At 36.6% G+C, this 22,262-nt stretch overlaps 1 protein-coding gene across 1 annotated transcript; it reads left to right on the top strand.

The window, feature by feature from the left end:
- Nucleotides 1-5,001: 5,001 nt before the first annotated feature.
- LOC129243061 (uncharacterized) lies at nucleotides 5,002-5,519 on the top strand. Its single transcript, XM_054880150.1, has one exon. The coding sequence runs from the start codon at nucleotides 5,021-5,023 to the stop codon at nucleotides 5,348-5,350; it is 330 nt and encodes a 109-aa protein (XP_054736125.1). The 5' UTR covers nucleotides 5,002-5,020; the 3' UTR covers nucleotides 5,351-5,519.
- The last annotated feature ends 16,743 nt before the right edge of the window (nucleotides 5,520-22,262 follow it).

The following is a 22,262-nucleotide window of genomic DNA, read 5'->3' as shown; positions in this document are numbered from 1 at the left end:
CGTCAGGCTTCTTCACTTTCAATGACATACATTTCTGAAACACGTTGGATCTGGTCTTTCTCACCTTTAGTGATTAAAAATGACGATGCTTTCTTGCCATCTAGACGAATCGTCGAAATACCTACCCATGTAATGATACTTTTTTTCAATTTCAAACGTTTATTAACAAAAAATGGTTACAAATTTAATCTTCAAAATAATAGCCATCGCTAGCGACACATTTTTCCCATCTCTCAGGCAATTTGTGGATGCCGCGCCAAAAAAATTGGCCGGCTTTGGCCGCAAACCAATCATCGAGCCATTTTTTGGCTTCTTCGTGAGAGTTGAAGCGCTTCTCGGAAAGTGCGTGGCCCATCGATGCAAACAAATGATAATCGGAAGGCGCTAAGTCTGGTGAGTAAGCCTCATGCACCAGCGGTTCCCAATCGTACGTCTTCACCAATTCCCGGGTCGCTCTTGTTCGATGTGGTGGTGCATTGTCATCAAGAAAAATTACTTTGTGACGTCGATCGGCATATTCTGGGCGTTTTCGGTGCATAGCGCTGTTCAAATCGACCAATTGCCCTTGGTAGCGTGCACCGTCAACTGTTTCATCTGGTTTTAATAGCTCGCACCAAATCATGCGACGCTGATCCCAGAAAACACACACCATACGATCGTTTACGCATGGGATTGGAGAAATACACCCATTTTTCATCACCCGTAACGATTCGATGCAAAATAGACTTCCTTTTGAGCCGGGAGAGCAGGATTTCACAAGTGGTTTCACGATGTCCGAAAATCGTAGCACGAAATTCGACATTTTTAAGAGCGACAAAACTGCATTGTTGTATGAAACGTAACAAACAATATACTGAATATTGTTGACAGATGACAGACAAAAAAAACCAGACATTTGGGGAGGTTCAAAAATACTCCTAGCAACATCTATGGACTAATAGCTGAAAGTCTCACTTCATAGGTATATACCTGGAATTGTCATTTGAGCTTCTTGGCCTAGGAATACCGCGGTCTCATCCATAGTAATCATGTTGGAGAGTTGGTATTTCGAAAAATCGATGGCGTCAACAAAAAGCTCAAACGGAAGTGCACGCTTAACGACTTCATTGTCTTGCAGCTTAAGGGGGTCTTCTGGTCTCGAGGCCCTGAAATGAAGAGTTTTTTTGGGGATTGATTGTGACAAATCCTGTGAATATTTAAAAAAAAAAATTTTTTTATTTTAAAGGTACATGTCTTGGCTTTTAAAAAATGGTTTTGACTTTGAAAAAAATTAACACCCGCGACCTTGAAATGGCGCTGAAGACGTCCACCTCCAAACGAAACAGGTCTCCATTTTGGTCACGGTTTTTCCACCTGGGTAATCAAAAAGCAAAAATTAGATATGCGTTGTCTTCAGAGTTGCCCTGGTTAAGTTTTCCCGTGACAGATTTTTTTTTTTTAATTTTTTTCAAAAGTTATGCAACAATTTGCAAAAAAATTTTTTTTTTGCTCATTTTTTGAACTTTAAAAGGTTATAAAAATGGAATGAAAAAAAATTTCAAAAATCGTACACGGGGAAACTTAGCGGTAAGTTTTCCGAACCTTTTAAGACCAAAACCATTGAAATCGGAGTATAACTACTATGAAAAGTGTGACCAAAATGCTTAAAAAACACGATTTTCGGGGAAACGCGTTTAAAGATAAAGTTTATGATAAAACGGCCGGAGGAGGGTACACTTCGGTGCCCAGAAAAATGTGAAAAAATGCGATTTTCCAAAAATCCTTTCTGTGGCGTATTCTCGCATACACAGACAACAAAATTATGCAAAAAAAAAAAAAATCGATTTTTTTTTCGCTGGAGACCAGAAGACCCCCTTAAACAATGTTGTTGATCTTCTTAGAGACAGTTCATATCGTTTAAGGAAGTTGTTCAACCAGTGTGATGATGCTTTACATTCTTCTGTGGCTATATCAAATTCGATTGCTGTTTCAAGGGCAAATTTTTGAATATCAGCCCGGCGCACAACTAAAGCCATTGCTCTCCTGTCTGCTACCCATTACCAGATACAATCTACCAACTCAGAAAATAACGGCTGTCGACCTTGTCCAATTCTGGGTTTTTTCGCATTTCCTTTGTCCACCAGTTGACACAGGTAATCGTAGGTTGCACGCCATTTACGAACCATACAGAGATCCAGCATCCTCTCTTTACCGAATTCTACAAGATTTACACCCCTGGAGTCTTCCATGATTTCCTTTTTGTACCCCACGGAATAGCTCTTTCGTTTTGTACTCATTTTAACTGGAGTTAAAAACTATTCACTTTATTTTGAAATAAAATTACGTGTGAGGAAATAATCAGACTTACAAGACTGAAATGAATGAACGTTGCCTTATGTTGTATTTTTAAGATAAATTCCAAGAATTAATATGAAACGAACTGTAGAGGTAAACAATTAATTTCTCGGTTTTTTTTTTTTCAAACTCTTCTATGAAATACGAGTACTAGGAAAACTAAACATATTATTACTTATACTTAATAAATCGACAGCATTTTGTAACGAATTTTTTTTTGTCGCTTTATTTGAACTAGGGATTATTTTCGGGGGATGTCTTATTTTCGGAAAAAGACGGCAGTATTTCAAAAACAAAAAATTTTCATAAATTACATTACCTTGTATTTTGAGGATATCAGAGGCCACTTACTTCAAAATTGTTCAAAATAAAAATTAAATAGAAAAAAATGATTGAAAAACTCAATTGAATGATTAATTTTGCGCCACCTTGTATCTATGTACAATCGACTCTCGTTAATTTAAACCTGCGTTATTTCGAACTTCTTATTCATCATTCAAAGTTATCACGAGTCCCCTACAAAATCTCCTTATATTATATTTCGATATGTCCATACATTTTTATGCACTCGGTATTTCGAACGAAAAAATCATTGCTACGACGCAGTAATTCGAACTCATATGGTTAAACCCTCGACAATTCAAATTTGCCAAGCTTCTTGGTGTGTTAGTAAGAACTTAGAATTTTGGGACGCCCCTGAAAGTAACTTTACTGCGCATGATTGCGTGTCACGCATAAAACATAGGCACATTTTGACGCACGTTTCCGCACGAATCGTTTCGTTGGTATGCAGATTAAAAATTTGTATTAAATATGAGTACTAAAAAGTATAAATGCTTAACGATTGCTGAAAAGAAGAAGTTAATTGAAAGAGTAGAAGGATGTGAGAAGAAAAGCGATGTTACAAACGAATTTAGGATTCCTCTCAGTACCCTCTCAACCATAATAAAGAACAAGGAGAAAGTTACTGCTGCTCAAACTGTTGGAGTAAGGAGAAGAACAACTAAAAGTGAATTTCTTCGCCTGGAAGAAAGCTTGGTCATTTGGCTTAGACAGTGTAGAGGACCATCAATGGTACCAGTAGTTGAGATACGCAGTGTGAGTTTTTCTGACTATGTTCAAGTGGATGAAGATGTTGCTGTCTCAGGATCACTAACCGATGGCGAATTTTTATCAGCGACAGATACGAATGAAAAGCGCAACGATGAAGATGAAGACGATACATCAGAACCTTTGGCAGAGGTGTCAGTTAAGGTAGCAAGAGCCTCTTCATTCGATAACTTACAACGCCTTTGTCTACAAAACGAAATTGACGAGACAGCATATGTATCTGGCACTTTTTCTCCTTAGAAAAATTATTGAAAAGTCTGTATATGTAAAACATTAGCAGTTAAATAAAAACACTTGATAATTCGAAGTTTTATTTATTTTCTTTCAAAAAATTTCGAACCATTTAATATTTCAAACACTCGATAATCTATATATATAAAAAGAAGTTACATTTCCTTGGTAATCTTATAACTCAAGAACCGCCGAACCGATTGACACAAAAAGAGTTCTTTTCTATCTTTGAGGAGGTGGTTTGTGTGAAGTTTGATTGAAATCGGTGCAGCCGTTCTTGAGTTATGACATTTTATGTGAGTAATGGTTTCCTCTCATACGAAATGCCTGTATGGGAAAAACAACAACAAATACACAACCGCTTATGAGCGTTTCTGTTGTACTGTTGAGGTTGTATGTGTATTATGTTAATATTAATTTTGGACTAAAATATAATAAAAACTGGAGCATTCAAGGAACTGGAAAAACATTTTTAACTTTATTTATTTTAGCATAATTTATTTAGCGTAAAAAATTGAAATGGAAATTAAAGAATCAAAGTTTAATTACAAGCTTTTATCGGCTCTTTCACCTTACCTGTATATAGGTGACCACCACAATCAAATTTAAAAAAAGTACAGAAAAGGCTATTGTGACATCTTTAGAAAGTATGTTGAATGAAAAAAATCAACTAATTCAACTGTTTAAACATTTTACGAGTTCTATAAAGAAAACCTAATATGAAAAATTTCTTGCGATATAAAAAAAAAACATTTTATGTATCGTGGTGCGAAGCCCACTGGGAAATGCTAGTTCGAAATATTTTAAGAGTCCCTCGAATTTCGAATTAACGAGAGTCGACTGTACGCACAAACGGACTCGTATCATGTAATTGAAATGTACATTGCATTTCAGATTGTTTTCCGACTCTCAAAATATGTCTACGTATGCACATACTTGTGCGTACAAAATAGATTTGATACATACGAGTAGAGCTATACATACACACGTATACATACATATTACATATATACATATATCATCACTAAGTGGTGTATTCCACTTAAGCAGTGCAGCAAGCAGCAAAGTGCTTAAAGAAAAAAGTATGCTTAATGGCTCCCTAAAACTCTCAAAATACACTAACAAAAGAATGCAAACAAAAAAAAAAAAGGTTTGTTTTTTGATCTCTCTACATTGGCTCCAACAAGGGATGTTTTGCGCCTGCGCAAACGTATAAAAAGCCGGTGCGTCAAGTCACAGAACATCATTCGTGGAATTGAATTGCAGCAACAAACTACAAAGTAAAGAGCTCCCAGCTTTTCTTGCAAAAATAGTTAAATTCTAAATACCGAAATAAAAAACAGAAATGTCTTACACTACGCCACTGAACGCTAGCAATGCCAATACTTGGGCTGAGCAAAGTATCAACAAGCCGCACTACACTCCGGGTAAGACGCTGAAAAAGGCCTTCAAGTTATTGCGTCGTGTCTTCAAACCATCAACATCTTTGGGCAAGAAAAGCATAACATCACAGAAAGTGGCTGAACAGCGCAACAGCAAGCAGGCGGAGGAGTCTACGCTCAACTACAGCATATTGACCACATCCTCAACATTTAGCGTAGAAGAATATGAGAATGATCTGAATGAATTGGCTGAGTTGCAGGCTGCAGCTAATAGGGCGAACGCTGCTGAGTAATCATTGGACGACTGCTGATTGATATTCGTGAATGGCTGTCTGCACATCCTACTGGCAAGCCGCTAGTGCCTTCAAGGACCTGGTACGTCCATAAATTGCACCGCTACACTCCCACAAGAAACGCTTTTCCTAGCTTTAATAGTTTATGGTATAGCTTAGCGTATGCACGCGTGTGATGCAGTCGAACTGCCAACAATCGATCGTCGATGCTAGTTAGTGCCCATAATTCGTTTGCGCGCGAGTTTCTGCGTTTTCTGTTTTGGGCGGGGATAAGCCGTGAGCTGGCCTACTTCGAGCGCCTCGTCGATGTTCAGTAGCTTTAATTTTTACAAATCATTTGTCTTCCATTTAGTTTTTAAGTAACAAAATTTATATATGTACATATATATTTTTTGATATATTTACATAAAAAATTGTATAAAATAATAAAAAAAAGAAAAACAAAAAAACGTTTGTTTTTTAATTTAAAATTTTTCGGGAAAACTTGCCTTGTTTTAAGTTATTGTGCTCACCTACAACATTCACCGGTTTCCTCTTGCTGGGGAACTGCATTCATTCACTGCTTTTCATTTAGCTTTTGTGTTTGTTCTTATCCCAGCAACATTGGTATGCATATCGCGTTCGTTTTTCACCGTTAAGGCTACGATATTATCATCTCTCAATAAATTATTTTTATTTAGCTCATAAAATTTGTCTTAGTGGAACAACTTTATATCTCGATGCTTAACAAATTCTTTTCTTGCTTGGCCTGGCGCCACAATAAAAATGTACGAATCAGTCATGTGGACTGTGCACCTTGTGTTATTTGGTCGGAATAAGAGCAATTGTTGGATTTACTATTTATTATTTATTACTTATTGACAACTAAATTTGTATGCAGTTGAAAAAGTTCTGTTTTTGCCAACTTAGTGTTCCACACTGAACTTTTTGGTGGTAAACACCACCACACTTGTAAATACCTTGAACGGATATGCTAAACAGTTTTTTTTAATTTTCACTAATATAATGAGTAGAGTAATAGTTTTAAATAACCAATACATAAAAATGTATCAAGTACGCTGGCTACTAGGGCCTTCGGCTCCAGATCTATAAGGCTATATATTACTAAGAACTTATAAGGCTATTTTAGAGATAATTTACATTAAGTAATTTTTTTTTACTTTTAAATTTTTTTTTTAATTTTCGGAGTATTCGGGGTCCCTTTAAAAAATGGTGTCAAAAACGTAAAACAAAAAAAAATTTTTTTAATTAGTAGGATTTTTAAATTCTGTTTATTACTGTTATTACTATTAAATTACTATTTTTTAATAGTAGTAGTAGTAATTCTTTATTTATTTATAAATATTGATCTTAAATTCCAATAATTTATACAATAATTCATTTAAATATAATATATAAATACATAAAGAAATAATAAATTTGTGGCGCACAACTCAAAAATTAATCAGAAATTAAACTCTGCAATAAGAAAATCTCTATAGCGTAAGGCTGAGTATATAAAGCAAGTTAGTCTTTTCCAAGTGTGGCCATTAAGAATATCTATTACTTCTGCTTCATTTAGCTTCTCTGCCCTTAGGCATTTTGTTCTGATCGCCTTCAGTACCGGACATCTTCCTAAGAAGTGCTGCATATCTTCTTTCTCGTTTAATTTGTAGAGGGTGCAAATTTTCTTGGTATTTCCATAGGTGGTTGCCTTTAGCTTTAGTAAATTACATCTTGCTATGAAAATTGTTGAAATGTCAGCTAGTTGCATATCTTCTTTAATATATGATTCCCCTTTGAGTAGTCTAAATGTTAAGAAATTTGCGTCGCACTTGACTGTGACTTAACTTTTTGCCTTGCCATGTTGAGATCTTTTATTTTCATTTTGGTAAGAAGTTGCACATAGTGATCTCGCCAGTCTGTAGCGGTGATATTTTCTTCTAACTCCAGACCGAATTCCATTCCCATGTCGTTCAGATGCTTAAGCCAAATCACTTTTTTACTTAAGATGCCATGTGTTAGTTTGTGTGGGAGTCTGTTGCAATTGTATTTATAAATCGTTTTCCAGATATAGATACTTCGTGTGTAGTTCTAAAGAATAAATGTGGCTATCTTCTAAATTAGTTTCTAGTGTTATTGCATAATGCGGAGTGAATTCGGGTAGTTGTGGATTCTTTTAATGAAGTAACGTTGAAGTTTATTTACTTCCTCGAATAAGGCATAACCCCAAACTGGCGCTGCGTAAGTTTGTATCGCTCTGCATACCGCTTGGAACAGCTTCCATTTTGATTTTAATGAAATGAATGGCTTCGTTCCATGTGCAATTAATACTAGCTTTTGCTGAAGTATTTCTGGCTTCTAAGTGCTTGCCGAATGCCATTTTGGGTGTGAGAATGACACCAAGATATTTATATTCTGCCACCAATTTAATTTCTTCACCTTGGTACCAGCATTTTTCTGCCTGGGAAAGTCGTCCACCTCTTCTAAAGACCATCATCTCCGATTTATTTGGGTTTACTTGCATATTCCGTTCAGCGCAGTATTTCTCCAGGTTATTAATTATGGATTGCATGACTTTAGGGTTATCCGCCAGGAGAACAATGTCATCGGCATAAAGGAAAAAAACGTATATTCAAATAGTCGGATACTTCTTTTCCCGTCCAAACCGCAGATCTAGTATTCTCGTAGATATTTTCTATCAGGTTCATCATTTTACTATAGATATTCCTATCTGTCGAAGTTTATAAATCAACTGCCTTCTCGGCACCCTGTCAAATGAACCCTTTAAATAAAAAAACTATGGGTAAACCTGCTAAAGTAGCAAACAAAGAATTAATTCGCCTTGTTTTATTCAGTGCTGACAGCTTCATGGATACAGCGAAAGAAAAAAAATAAATCACCTGGCCTAGTGCCATCATCTCTAATAGATTCGAGTAAGAGTAGTAAACTGAAAAAAATTCTGAAAAAAAACTTTAAAATTTTGAGATTTATTCATTACTGAAAATTCTTGTATAGAGTTCTTTAAGGTGAAATATCTGTGCTTATTCCTAACATTTTTAAAATTAAAAAAATGTTTTAATGTTATATTTTAGGATAAAATATATGTACTTAAAAAAAATTCTTTCGGTGAATCGTTACGGTGTGGTCAACATTTTTGGGGAAAAATTGTTTGCCATTTTTCAAAAGACCCCCGCTAAGATTTTTGTCTAATCCGTCCTTATTAATAGTTTAGACTATGCTCAGTTATCTGTAAAAGTTTCATACTGGGATTCCTCTAACTTTCCTCGAACTTTTCGAGCCTTTCAAATGTTTTTCGTCAAAACGATCTCAAGTGTAAGATTTAGCTTTGGAAAATCGCTAAAAAAATTCGACAATTTTACTTGATTAGTTAACTTATTCCACTATTGCATAATTAGCATTATATTTCTTCCATTGAATTTTCTTTATTGGAAAGACTAAACCTTTTAATATTATATTTTGGTATAAAATATACTTTGTAAAAAAATGCTTTGGATGAAAAGTTTACGGTTTGGTCAAAATTTTTTGTGACAAATTGTTTGCCATTTTTTAAATGATCCCCGCTCAGATTTTTTTGCAATCCGCTCTAATTAATAGTTTAGACTAGGGCTCAGTTATCTCTAAAAGTTTCACAATGGGACTCCTCTAACTTTTCTAGCCATGCTTCCAAAATTTTTTCGTCAAGAAGGTCTCAAGTCTCATTCGACAGCTTTTCCTTGCTTACTTAACTTATTCCGCTACTGTGCAATCGTCAAAACATATCTTCCATTGAATTTTCTTTATTAGAAAGACTAAACCTTGCCATTAAATATGGTATAAACTTTCATTTAGAGACATTCACGGCTGGCTCATTATAAGCTGCAGTTAGTGGCATAACCGTGACCGTAGCAATCAGCTGTACTCAATAAAGACATGAGCATCACTGCAATCGATTATGGGTACCCCACCATAACGCCGTAAGAATAATCGTAGCCGCATGTATCTATTGAATTTTGGGTTTTCCCCGTTCCCCAGCTGTGAAATACTTTACATTTCTTTTTTCTTTATTTGCGGTAAAGCTTTGAATAACAAAAAATTGATTGATTTTGTGCAAAATTATCTGTGTTTTTATGACAAAATGTAAATGTTGGCATTAACTCTGCTTCAATATATCAGCTGTTTATGGCTATCCTATGACTAATCGACAAATGCTGTAATGTTGCGGCTATTACAGCCGTTATGGTTACCATGGTTACGGTGGCTATGGCGTTATGGTTACGGCACTACTAATTGCAGCTATATTTTCGCGAGTTTCGGAACTTGTCTAGTCCTCGCAGAACTTGGATTTCATATATTTATACTTTTAAACTCTTGAATAACCTGCGAATGGTTGTCTGACCCCATTAAATTCGCTGAGAGCCGATTAAGCGGGCAAGAAACAATCAGCAAATATTATAAAACAATCCGTTGAAATTCGTTTCACCACACATTGTGGATCGGTTGACGATTTTCATTTCACGTTCTTCGCCGTCGAGTAAACAACAGTAAATAATTGCCACGACAGTGTTTATTACGAAAAAAGAAATGATAAAAATCCTCAATTTTGCTACATACACGCAACTGAATGCAAGAAAAACGATCATATTTGTCACCCTTCAAACTGTTGACTGTTAAGATTTGTTCAGTGATTGTGGCTCACTTTAGCGCTTCGATGTTAACAACACCTTGTGCATTCTGTACTTCGTGACATCTACTACCATAAAAGTCTCTAATTAACCTAACTAGGAAATCCTAATAAATTCTAAGCGCTGATTGGCTAGCACTACCCTGCTCATTGCAATCACTAAAACAGGGGTGGTTTTGCGTATTCACAAACGTATAAAAACCCGACATGCCAAGGGCCAGAGTATCATTCGTAGGTCTCCAATTCAGCTGGTAACTACAAAGTAAACTAAGGAATTTGGAACATATCATTTTCGTCTTGCGAAAATCGTAAAATTCTAAATGCCGAAACAAATTTCTTATACTCAATCATTAAACATTTGCTAGCTAGAACTCCATATCAAGCGTTCAAGGTGTTATGGCTTTCAATGCTCTATTCAACTACAAGATTTTTTTAGCTGAACAGAGCCCTGAAAGCCGTTGTGGCCTGGAACGCTTGGTATGGAGTTCTAGCGCAAATAACAACACGGCAAGATTCTAAATCGGGAAGACCTTTAAAATATTGATTTTATTGCGACATACCTTGAAGTCAACATCCTCGAGCAAGGTGATCAGCAAAGCCCAGAAGTCGTCTGAGAAGCAGAAGAGTGACGAAGCTGACGTATACATATATGGACTCTGAACGATGGCGTATTCACCACTTGTCCAACATTCAGCGTAGAAGAGTTTGAGAACGGCCTCAAAGAGTCGCTGGGTTGGCGGCTGTATCTGCTGCAGGAGGCGATCGCTGCTGAATAATCGTTTGCAGATTACTGGTTGATATTCGTGGATGTTGGCATATCCTACTGGCAAATTGCTAGTGTGGATAGGGTCTAGTAGGTCCTTAAACCCGCACAGCTTTAATAGTTTATGGTATAGCTTAGCGTATGTATGTGTGTGATGCAGTCGAACTGCCAAAATTGATCGTCAACTTAGAGCCCTTAATTCGTTTGCGTGTGCGTTTCTCCGCTTTGGTGAAACAAGCCGTGAGCTGGCCTACTTCTAGAGAGTTGACGATATTGATAGCTTTAATTTTTAAAAATCATTTGTCTTCCATTTTAAAAATCATTTGTCTTCCATTTAGGTTTAAGTAACTAAAAAAAAAAATAAAAATAAAAAATATAAAAAAGTAGTCGACAATTTTTCAATTTAAATATCTTCGGGAAAGCTTGCTTTGATGGGTGGCCGTTATTGAACGTGTGTGCAACTATAATAGTTGCCTTGGTTTGGAACAACTATAATAGTTGCCTTGGTTGGTTTGGTCGTGGAAAAATAGTAATCTGTTTCCACTTCTTGCTACGATACATGCCCCACTCTATTCCATTGGTTTGGGGTTTGATTCTGATTATTTTACTCTTATACAATGGGTTTTCTAATTAAGCTCTCGGCTACTTGCCGGCCTCCACAAATCGGTACGCCAGATAGCTCCATGGTGAGAAGATTTTTAGAAGTGTACTACCTAACAACAGACCGTTATTCGGCTTTGAACGAATTCGACAGATATGCCGACGTCATTCGTTTTGTGTTTCACTAAGCTAAAGCTAAATTTTCTGAAACATAAAACGAATGACGTAGAATCCAAAGTTTTCCTCAACATTTTTTTTTCACCATACCTAATGAGCAAATCTGGTATTTATCATCCTTGAGTTAGCTCGCCGATGGTGAGTGATTACCGTCCGTGTCATCTATTTCTAACCGCGATAGGCTGCATCGATAACTCTGCCCATTTCAACTGGTTGTTTTACCTTTTTTAAATACTTCGTAAATAAATAGAAGATTCTATTTTAATATTATTTTTATTAAAAAATTGATATTTGCAAATAAATTTTATGTTTATGTCCACCGGTTCACCAGCTTCACATGTCCGCCATTTTCCACATCCACCCACTTCCACTCCCTGGGATGTGAGTCACCCCACAAAAAGTTTGATGGGTTGTGATTTGTTCATTTCCAACATCTGAAAATATAAGTAAGTAAGTCCTCAGTAGTCGAATTTAGGCAAATCTAAAATAGCGATTGGGTGAAATTTATCCCAGTGTATAGTTCGCGTACTTTTTGGAATATACAGTCAACGTCAAAAGAAAATGTACGCTATACATTAACAAATAAAGGACACCACCATCGCCATCAAAATCAATTATTTCAACATCCAAATCAGATTAAAAAAATATCCCACCTCGCTTTCTTTTAGAGGCCGACGTCTAAGCCACATTGCCATTATTGCTCTAAAAGAAAATCACTCCTTGTAGAAATGAGATTATTTATTATTATATGCAAAATAATAATTTATTTATATGGAATATAACAATAAATTATTATTTTAGAGTCAAAGGAGCACTAGCTGTCAGGGCTTACGGCTCACTGCTCTAATAAAATTATTTTTTTACTAGAAAAGTTAAGCTATTAGACAGTTAATTTTCTGGAAAGGATTATTAAGCACTATCCACACATGAACTAATAAAGAAATTAAGTAATGAGGGAAGGATATATGGAAGCTTATTTACACATTTAAGTAAAGACACTTATGGTTTATATCAATTTTTTCAGATCCGCTCTAATTAAGTAATCTGTCATTTTTTTCAATCTTTTTCTGAGAAGAAGTCTTTAGAGTTTCCGATGGAAGATGGTTGTTGAAACTTGTGTTCCTGAGATTCTTAAAATGTGTGCAGTCGTCCAAAAGGTGTTTGACTGTTAATGTTGACAGGGTGCAGTACGGGCAGGGAGCTGGCCTCTCACCATTTAAAATGTGCGAGTGTGTACCGATTGTGTGTCCAATGCGAAGTCGGATGAAGGCAGTTATGTTTTTGGTACGTCGTATGGCTTGATAGTTGGGTTTAGTGCCAGTTGTATTTAAGCTTGCTTAATGGTGTTGCACTGATCTCCATGCCTTAGATAATTCCAGATAATTCTAACTTTTGAGGTCCGGCACTCGAAGTGTAACCAACTTCATACCGCTTGCGCAGTTGATGCACGGGCACCGCACCATTAGTCGTTAAAATGATACTGGTAGCATCGCGAAACGTCATGGAGATGGTCATCAAAAGACTGCAACGTCACGTGAAATGGTTCAAAATGTGAAGAAGCGACTTGAGCGAAATCCCCGAGGAAGTGCCAATCAAATGGCGAAAGAACTGAAAATATCTGATTGTAGCATCCGCTGCATACTGAAAAATCAAATCAAATCTCAAAGTCAAGCTTTACAAGATCTAAAAGGCGTATGATCTCACTAGAAAGCATCAACAAGTTAGCCTTGAGATAGCCAAGGAGTTGCTTCGTTTGGCCGAAAGCGGTAAATTTCCGAACTTTGTGTTGTTTAACGAGAAAATTTTCAAATTGAGCAATTCGTAAACTCCCAAAACGATAAGGTTTATTTGACCGATCGTTTATACGAGAATTTGAGTCATCGATTGCCACCAAGAAGCAGCACCCGCCACAAGTATTGGTTTGGGCCGCTGTAACCGCAGATGGGCGCCCTCCAATCGTTTTCATCGAGCCTGGCGTCAAGGTCTCTCTCATCAACCTATGTATGATCGCACAGAAATTGAAACTAGAATAAATTCTCTTAATTTTTCCGAAATTTTTTGTTTTCATTCTTGACATAAATTTGAAAAAGAAGAAAAAAGCGCTTTTAATGAGATGAGTTTTTTTTTTTTGAAAATCAAACGCTAGATTATAAAAATTGATAAACAAGACTCAGGTTAAGTGCTCAGTGTAATTTCCACAAGTCGAAATCACAAAGTACTTGGAACTGACGATTTATTCGTGAAAATGGGGTTTTATGTAAACTTACCGGTGAAAATTAGAAAAACTATTGAAAAAGCTGAAAATGTAGAGAAACGTTTATGATATTGAGTACTCGTTCAAATTATTTAGAAGTGTTAGGATCAGGGTTTCTTATCACCAAGATTTTCAGTATCGAAAACTACGTTGGCAAGAGAAGAAAAATTCCAACTGCCTAAAAATATATTAGGAAATTAATAACAAATAAAAAAAAAATTTATCTAAAACTTACAAGAAAAGTCAGAACATATTAATATGGCACCCGGACTTATCGCTCACCGAGGAAGATGGAGGATCAGATGTCTACAAATCGGGGTAAAGATACCCGGAAACCGAAAGGAAAATTACGAATATATTATATTTAAAATGAAAGTCTATGCAATAGAAATATGCGCTCCCTTTAATTTTGAGCTTGAATTTGAATGCAACTATAACAACAAAGGCATATGTAGCTGTCATCTCTGGTAGGCCAGTAGCAATCAAGAGTTCCAACTCTTTCCAAGTTACATCAGAACTGGTGCTGGAATGTCTTAATAAACTGAATATCTTAGACCAGAATAACCAGGTACGTTCCTATGGGCTTCAGAGCACATAGAAATTATGAGGAACGAAAAATTTTTCTCTGAGCAACTAGAAGAAGTAAAGTTTTAATAATTTTTAGTAAATTTTGATGCCAGGGTAAATTTTCAACCACTCTAGAATAGACCTGTCTAGAAGTCCATGACATTATAAAACCTACATAAAGAAATCTTTTATGATGATTAACCAAAATCTATAAAAAAAAAATAATTGGCGCGTACACTTCTGTTAGGTGTTTGGCCGAGCTCCTCCTCCTATTTGTGGTGTGCGTCTTGATGTAGTTCCACAAATGGAGGGACCTACAGTTGTTTCAAGCCGATTCCGAACGGCAGATATTTTTATGAGGAGCTTTTTCATGGCAGAAATACACTCGGAGGTTTGCCATTGCCTGCCGAGGGGCGACCGCTATTAGAAAAATGTTTTTATTAATTTTGCTTTCACCGAGATTCGAACCAACGACCTCTCTGTGAATTCCGAATGGTAATCACGCACCAACCCATTCGGCTACGGCGGCCGAAATCCAAATCTATAGTCGACACAAAATTACACCAAGCCAAATAAGCATATATCCAAGAATTTTTCTGTTTGACAGAAATAACTTTTTTATTAAAACAAACATATCAAAAATATACAATTTTTGACTTATACTACTTAAGCTACTTAGACAAAATGTTTTACATATAATATTAAAGCTTTCAAACTTACATCTAATAATATCGGCCAGTCCACCAAAGTAGACAATTAAGGGCTCAAATCGTATCGATTAAGTTGTTGGCAGCTATCCTGCATCACATTCGTACACACGCTTAGCTCTATAAACTATTAAAGCTGTCAAAATAAGGTTTAAGGACGTAGTATGTCCGATGGGGTGCCACGGTTTGCCAGTAGAATATGCCAATGTCCACGACTATCAAGCAGCATTTTTCAAACCATTATTTAACAGCGATCGCCTCCTTCAGCAGCTGCAGCCTCCAGCCCAGCATATTCTTTGAGATCTTTCTGAAACTCTTCTGCTTCTCGGCCGATTTTTGGGCTTTGATCATTACGATGATGGTCGATGATGTTGGCTCGAGGGTACGACGCTATAATTTTTACGCCGTTTTCTACCATACCAGGCGTTCCAGATATTATGGCTCTCAGGGTTCTATTCAGCAAACAAATATTGTAACTGAATAGAGAGATAACTTCTTGAACGCTTGATATGGAGTTCTAGTTCCGGTGTGAGGATTTTTGTTTTCGAAATTTAGAAATTTACGAATTTCGTAAGACAAATTTTATTTGTTCTAAATTCCTAAGTTTACTTCGTAGTTAGTACCAGAAATTGAATGCTGCGAATGATATTCTGGCCCTTAGTACGTCAGGTTATATAGGTTTGTGCATACCCACCTCCGTTTTAGTGTTTGCAGTGAGCAGAATACAGCTGGCCAATCAGCGCTTAGAATTTATTAGGATTTTCTAGTTAGTTTAATTTGAGAGTTTTATCAGGTACATAACTGTAGTTTTGTTTTGTTTTTGTGTTTCGCTGTGTGCTGCACGTGAGGACCACTCACTTCGCAGTTGTACTCAATAGGTAAGTTCGTAGAATATGCAAATAAAGGGTGGTTAAGTTTCAAGGGCCGGTATTGATTTTGAATAAAATACAATTTTTTTAGGAAATGATTGTCATTTCTTTTTATTAAAATAATATTGGTATAGCTCAATTACGTATGAAACAAAATATCGGCCAAATGGTCGCGCATAATTGAGGTTCTATACCGTTAATGTGCCGAATTATCTCAGCCATTAGCTCTTGCTGGCTTATCGACGTACACCTTTTCTTTCAAATAACCCCAAAGAAAGAAAACCAACGGTGTCGTTGACGCTTAGGTGTGGTTCACATTCAACATCGGCCCTTGAAATTTAACCACCCTTTCCATACATACACATGCAGGTAATAAGTTCTGTTCGTTTCTGTACTTACATATATTTACTAAATAAATATTTCAATTGTGTACATTTACATGCCTGCGAGTGTATTTGCAAATGCATTTGTATGTATATAAACGGTGGAACATCTAACGTTAGCCGTCTTCTATTCGCCACTTCTCTGCTCGCTTTTTCGGAGCTCTACTTACTTGACAAAGGAAAGCAACACCTTAAGTAAATGCATCTTGGTCTTAAATACCTTGCAAATTATGAACAAATTTTTATCGTAAATTTATCAAAATAAGCTGTCAAAGCCAGACGAAAGAGTAAACTAAAAGAAAGAAACAAAGCAAACAAACCTTGAGTAATAATAGGAAAAATTTTAAATTTAATAATGGAAGCAAAACAAGAAATTGTGATTAAAATTATGTCGAGAAGGTTGTTGAACACCGCAAGAATTGTGACTATTTCAGTACTCCTTTACTATTCCTCTAGTATGTCCCTGTTTTCTTGGTAGCCAAGTATGTGAGTGATTTGTCTTCTCGCTTAATATTTCTAATACAGCGCTTTGGCCGGCCTGCTACCATTTCTTGCCAATGGAAAGAATAAATTAAGTAAAATCTGAGTTTTAAATTCGTTTTGCAGCATTGGAAAGGAGCTGCCAAACATTACATTTGTTTGGAAGCACTTCATGAGTATTTGTAAGGCTGTGCTCAACATTTGTTGCTTCAACTTGTTGCTTGTGATGTTCGTGCTCTGTCAACACCCGTTGTATTCATGTTGTTCTCAATGTTGTTGTTGTTTTCAAACTAACAATTAACAATTACAAAGTGTGTGAACACGCACGGAACACCAAAAGAGAATTCTCAATGTTGTAGCAACAAAAGTCTCCCTGTATGGGCGCGGGCTAATGAAACTCGCTTGAAAGAGAGTTGGGAACATTGAGCAATAGTTAGTTATCCTAGTTGTATGAGGTATAACCGTACTCGCCGCGGCTATTCGATGACTTTGTTGTTGCTTTCACATGCAAATTTCTCGTCAATTGAGCAGAGCCACAAAATAACGAACAGAGAAGTGGCGAATAGAAAACGGCTAACGTTAGATGTTCCACCGTGTATATACATACAAATGCATTTGCAAATACACTCGCAGGCATGTAAATGTACACAATTGAAATATTTATTTAGTATATATATGTAAGTACAGAAACGAACAGAACTTCTTATCTGCATGTGTATGTATGTAGTATGTGCATATTCTACGACTTACCTATTGAGTATAACTGCGAAGTGAGTTGTCCTCACGTGCATCAAACATCTAAACACAAAAACAAAACAAAACTACAGTTATGTACCTGATAAAATTCTTAAATTAGCTTAACTAGAAAATCCTAATAAATTCTAAGCGCTGATTGGCCAGTTCTATTCTGCTCACTGCAATTACTAAAACAGAGGTGGGTATGCGCAAACATATAAAAACCTGACGTACTAAGGGCCAGAATATCATTCGCAGCACTCAATTTCTGGTACTAACTACGAAGTAAATTGGAATAAATAAAATTTGTCTTAGGAAATTCGTAAATTTCTAAATTTCGAAAAAATCCTTACACGTGAACTAGAACTCCATATCAAGCGTTCAAGAAGTTATCTCTCTATTCAGTTACAATATTTGTCTGCTGAATAGAACCCTGAGAGCCATAATATCTGGAACGCCTGGTATGGTAGAAAACGGCGTAAAAATTATAGCGTCGTACCCTCGAGCCAACATCATCGACCATCATCGTAATGATCAAAGCCCAAAAATCGGCCGAGAAGCAGAAGAGTTTCAGAAAGATCTCAAAGAATATGCTGGGCTGGAGGCTGCAGCTGCTGAAGGAGGCGATCGCTGTTAAATAATGGTTTGAAAAATGCTGCTTGATAGTCGTGGACATTGGCATATTCTACTGGCAAACCGTGGCACCCCATCGGACATACTACGTCCTTAAACCTTATTTTGACAGCTTTAATAGTTTATAGAGCTAAGCGTGTGTACGAATGTGATGCAGTATAACTGCCAACAACTTAATCGATACGATTTGAGCCCTTAATTGTTCTACTTTGGTGGACTGGCCGATATTATTAGATGTAAGTTAGAAAGCTTTAATATGTAAAACATTTTGTCTAAGTAGCTTAAGTAGTATAAGTCAAAAATTGTATATTTTTGATATGTTTGTTTTAAATAAAAAGTTATTTCTGTCAAATAGAAAAATTCTTGGATTTATGCTTATTTGGCTTGGTGTAATTTTGTGTCGACTATAGATTTTGGGTAATCATCATAGGAGATTTCATTATGTAGGTTTTATAATTTCGTAGACTTCTAGACAGGTCTATTCTAGAGTGGTGAAAAATTTACCCTGGCATCAAAATTTACTCAAAATTATTAAAACTTTACTTCTTCCAGTTGCTCAGAGACTAAAAATTTTCCTGGCAAAGTTATCTGCCATTTCGTTCCTAATAATTTCTATGTGCTCTGAAACCCATAGGAACGTACCTGGTTATTCTGGTCTAAGATATTCAGTTTATTAAGACATTCCAGCACCAGTTCTGATGTAACCTGGAAAGAGTTGAGACTCTTGATTGCTGCCTGGCTGTCAGAGATGATAGCTACATATTGGAGGATGGTTCCATATATTGAACTCCACGCAAGTGGAGAAAGTTAGTGATAGCCATTCACTTGGGAGAGGCCAGGACGATTCTTCTACAGCTCACAACTTCCGGGATTAGCCCAAGTATCCTCTGGGTAGCTTCCGAACACCCGTTCGGGAGTGAGCCAACGTGAGAAGGCGAAGTATCCCAGGATAGCTGGTTATGCGCTGGGTTTACGACCCGCCACTTAAAAATCCCTCCTTGAAAAGATGTACAAAGCCTTGGATGCGAACTTTGTTGTTATAGTTGCGTTCCAATTCAAGTTCAAAATTAAAGTGATCGCATTTTTCTATTGCATATACTTTCGTTTGAAATATATTGGTAACCTTTCCTTGCGTTTCCGGGTATCTTTACCCCGAATCTGATCCTCCATCTTCCCTGGTAAGGGATCCGTCCGTGTACCATCTTAACATGTTCTGACATTTCTTGTAAGTTTTAGATAAACCTTTGTTACTTATTATTAATTTTAAAATATATTTGTGGGCTGTTGGAATTTTTCTTCTCTTGCCAACTTAGTTTTCGGTACTGAAAATCTTGGTGATATAAACCCTAATCCTTACACTTCTAAATACTTTGAATGCACTAAGTCTGCATAAACTTTTATCTACATTTTCAGCTTTTTCAATAGTTTTTCTAATTTTCACCGGTAAGTTTACATAAAACCCCATTTTCACGAATAAATCGCCAGTTCTAAGTGCTTTCTGATCTCAACTTGTGGAAATGACACTGAGCACTTAACCTTAGTCTTGTTTATCATTTAAAAAAAAAAACAAAAACATCAAAAGCACTTTTTTTCTTCTTTTTCAATATTTTTTTTTTAAGTTATGTCGAGGATGGAAACAAATAATTTTGCAAAAATGAAGAGAATTTATTCTATGTAGTTTGAATAGCTGTGCGATCATACATAGGTTGATAAGAGAGATTCGATGATCGAAGACGAAACGATAATTTTCTATTCAAGATTGGTCCTAACGATCTACAAAAACCAAAACCCAACTTGAAGCTGCATGAATAAGTAATCCGGTCCGAGCAGTGGTTTAGGCAGAAAAAAAAATTCCAAGCTTGTTAAGTCAAAACAAAATTTATTTATTTCGATATTTTTGAATGCTACTTCTTAGAATAACTGAACGCTGTTCGCGTTTTTATAAATGTCTACCCACGAACTGCCTTACTGACACATTAGGGATGTGAGTTTGATAGTAAAAACTAGTGCTAGATGTTGCACCCTGTATATACATACATACATTCATACGCATTTACAAAAGCACTCGCAGGCATGCAATGCACGCAATGGAGAAATTTAGTTAGTACCTTTAAGTACAACAATTTACGCGCCATTGTACGAACTTCCCTTCTGAGTAAAACCGCGAAGTAGGCTGTCCTTCTGTGCAGCAAACAGCTAAATACAAAAGCAAAGCAATATTACAGTTACCTGACGAATTTCTCAAATTAACCTTAAGACGAAATCACCAACTACTCACTAATCCGTGAGCGAGTTGCGTGTTGGAGCATGCACAAACGTGCACATAAAAGGCCGACATACCAAAGGACAGAACAGCAGTCGTAGCATTGCATTTCCGCAACTAACTACAAAGTCAGCTTAAGAATTTACGACAAATAAATTTTGTGTTGGTGAAATCATAAAATTCTAAATGTCGAGGAAAGTTCCTTACACCGGCTCAGTAAACATTTGTTAGCTTGAACTCCATTTCAAGGTGTTATGGCGCTCACCGCTCCATTCAGTTAGCATATTTTTTTGTTAGCTGAGCAGAGCCTTGAAAGCCACAACGCCTGGAATACTCGGTATGGAGTTCTAGCGCAAATCAGCACTTCGACCGGTAAAAGGGCAGAAAATGGCTTTAAAGTTATTGCGTCGAGCACTCGAGCCAACATCATCGACCAAAGTTATTATCGAAGCCCAAAAATTGCCTGAGAAGCGGAAGAGTGACGAAGCTGACGTTAATATGGACTCACAACGATGTCGCATTCAGCACTTGCCGAACACTCGGCGTAGAACAGTTTGAGAACGGCTTCAAAGAATTCGCTGGGTTGGCGGCTGTATCTACTGAAGGAGGCGATCACTGAATAATGGGTTGTAGATTGCTGGATGATGTTCATGGATATTGGCGCATGCTACTGACAGCTGGCGACCTGTGATAGGACCTAGTACGTCCGTGAATCCGCACCAAATCTAACCATATTGTGGAATCCTTAATGGTATGGTACAGCTAGGCGTGAGTACTACAGTGATATAGTGTAACTGACGACATATAAATCGCTACGATTTCGAGCCCTTAATCGTTCCACATAGTGGACTGGCCAAACTAAACCAATCTTCGATGATAATTTTAAAGCTTTATTTTGTAAAACATATTGTTTTGTTTTTAGATCTACGTTTGTACCTGATTATAATAAGACCAAAAATATATTTACTTTTTTGTTATGTTTGATTTAGTTTTAAATAAAAAAGTTATTTTTATGAAACAGAAAAATACTTGGACTTACTTTTATTTGGCTTGGTGTGGTTTTCTCTCGACTATAGCTTTTGATTAACCGTCACGAGAGATTTCGTTATGGAGGTTTCATAGGATTTCATAGATTTTTAAAATTTTTCGTGGGAAAAGGACTGACGGGGAATAGGGGGAGGAGTTCTGGTTTCCCGTACTGACGACACGCTTTGTGCTGTTTATTCGAACTTAAAGAAGTCAACGTCAAAAGCAACGAAGGATGCCGAAAAAATTTTGCCCGTTTGACCGCGAATGAAACCTCAAAAGAGCTTTTCTAGTGTCTCCCTTGCAGATGTCTCTGTGTGTAAATCGGGATTTAGTGTTGTAGTGCAACTCATTTGTAAGTATTTAGTTTAATATAAAGGAGGGTGCGAGGAAAAATATATCAACTAAATATCAAAAGACAAGAATTTCTACTAATCCCAGACAGCCAGAGAAAAAATTCCAAAGGAAACCAAACAAGAATTCCGTTTTGAATCGTGTTTTTTTTATTTTTTATTATTCAAATGCTTAGCAAAATGGCGGCTGATAAGCTTGTGAATTAATCATAGACCTGTGAGTGCCTGCACACCGCCTCTGAAGAGAATAAAGCCATCCTCGTCCATAAGGACTCATTGAGCTCTAATAAATAAATAAAATACCAAACGAACTCAGATAAATTCTCCACATTCTTCAATCGCAACCCGCTACCATCACCTAAAGCTGAACCATCGTAACAGATCAGGAGCTTTTTTGTATAAAAAATCCATTTAATTGAAAAACAATTTGAGCTTCTTT

Source organism: Anastrepha obliqua, chromosome 3, assembly GCF_027943255.1.
Source record: "Anastrepha obliqua isolate idAnaObli1 chromosome 3, idAnaObli1_1.0, whole genome shotgun sequence".
NCBI lineage: Eukaryota > Metazoa > Arthropoda > Insecta > Diptera > Tephritidae > Anastrepha > Anastrepha obliqua.
The sequence above is the reverse complement of the archived record's forward strand: the minus strand, read 5'-3'. Positions and strand labels throughout refer to the sequence as shown.

What these genes read in the sequence shown, in the direction of transcription:
- LOC129243061 (XM_054880150.1), top strand. Translation starts at nt 5,021, where the DNA reads ATGTCTTACACTACGCCACTGAACGCTAGCAATGCCAATACTTGGGCT.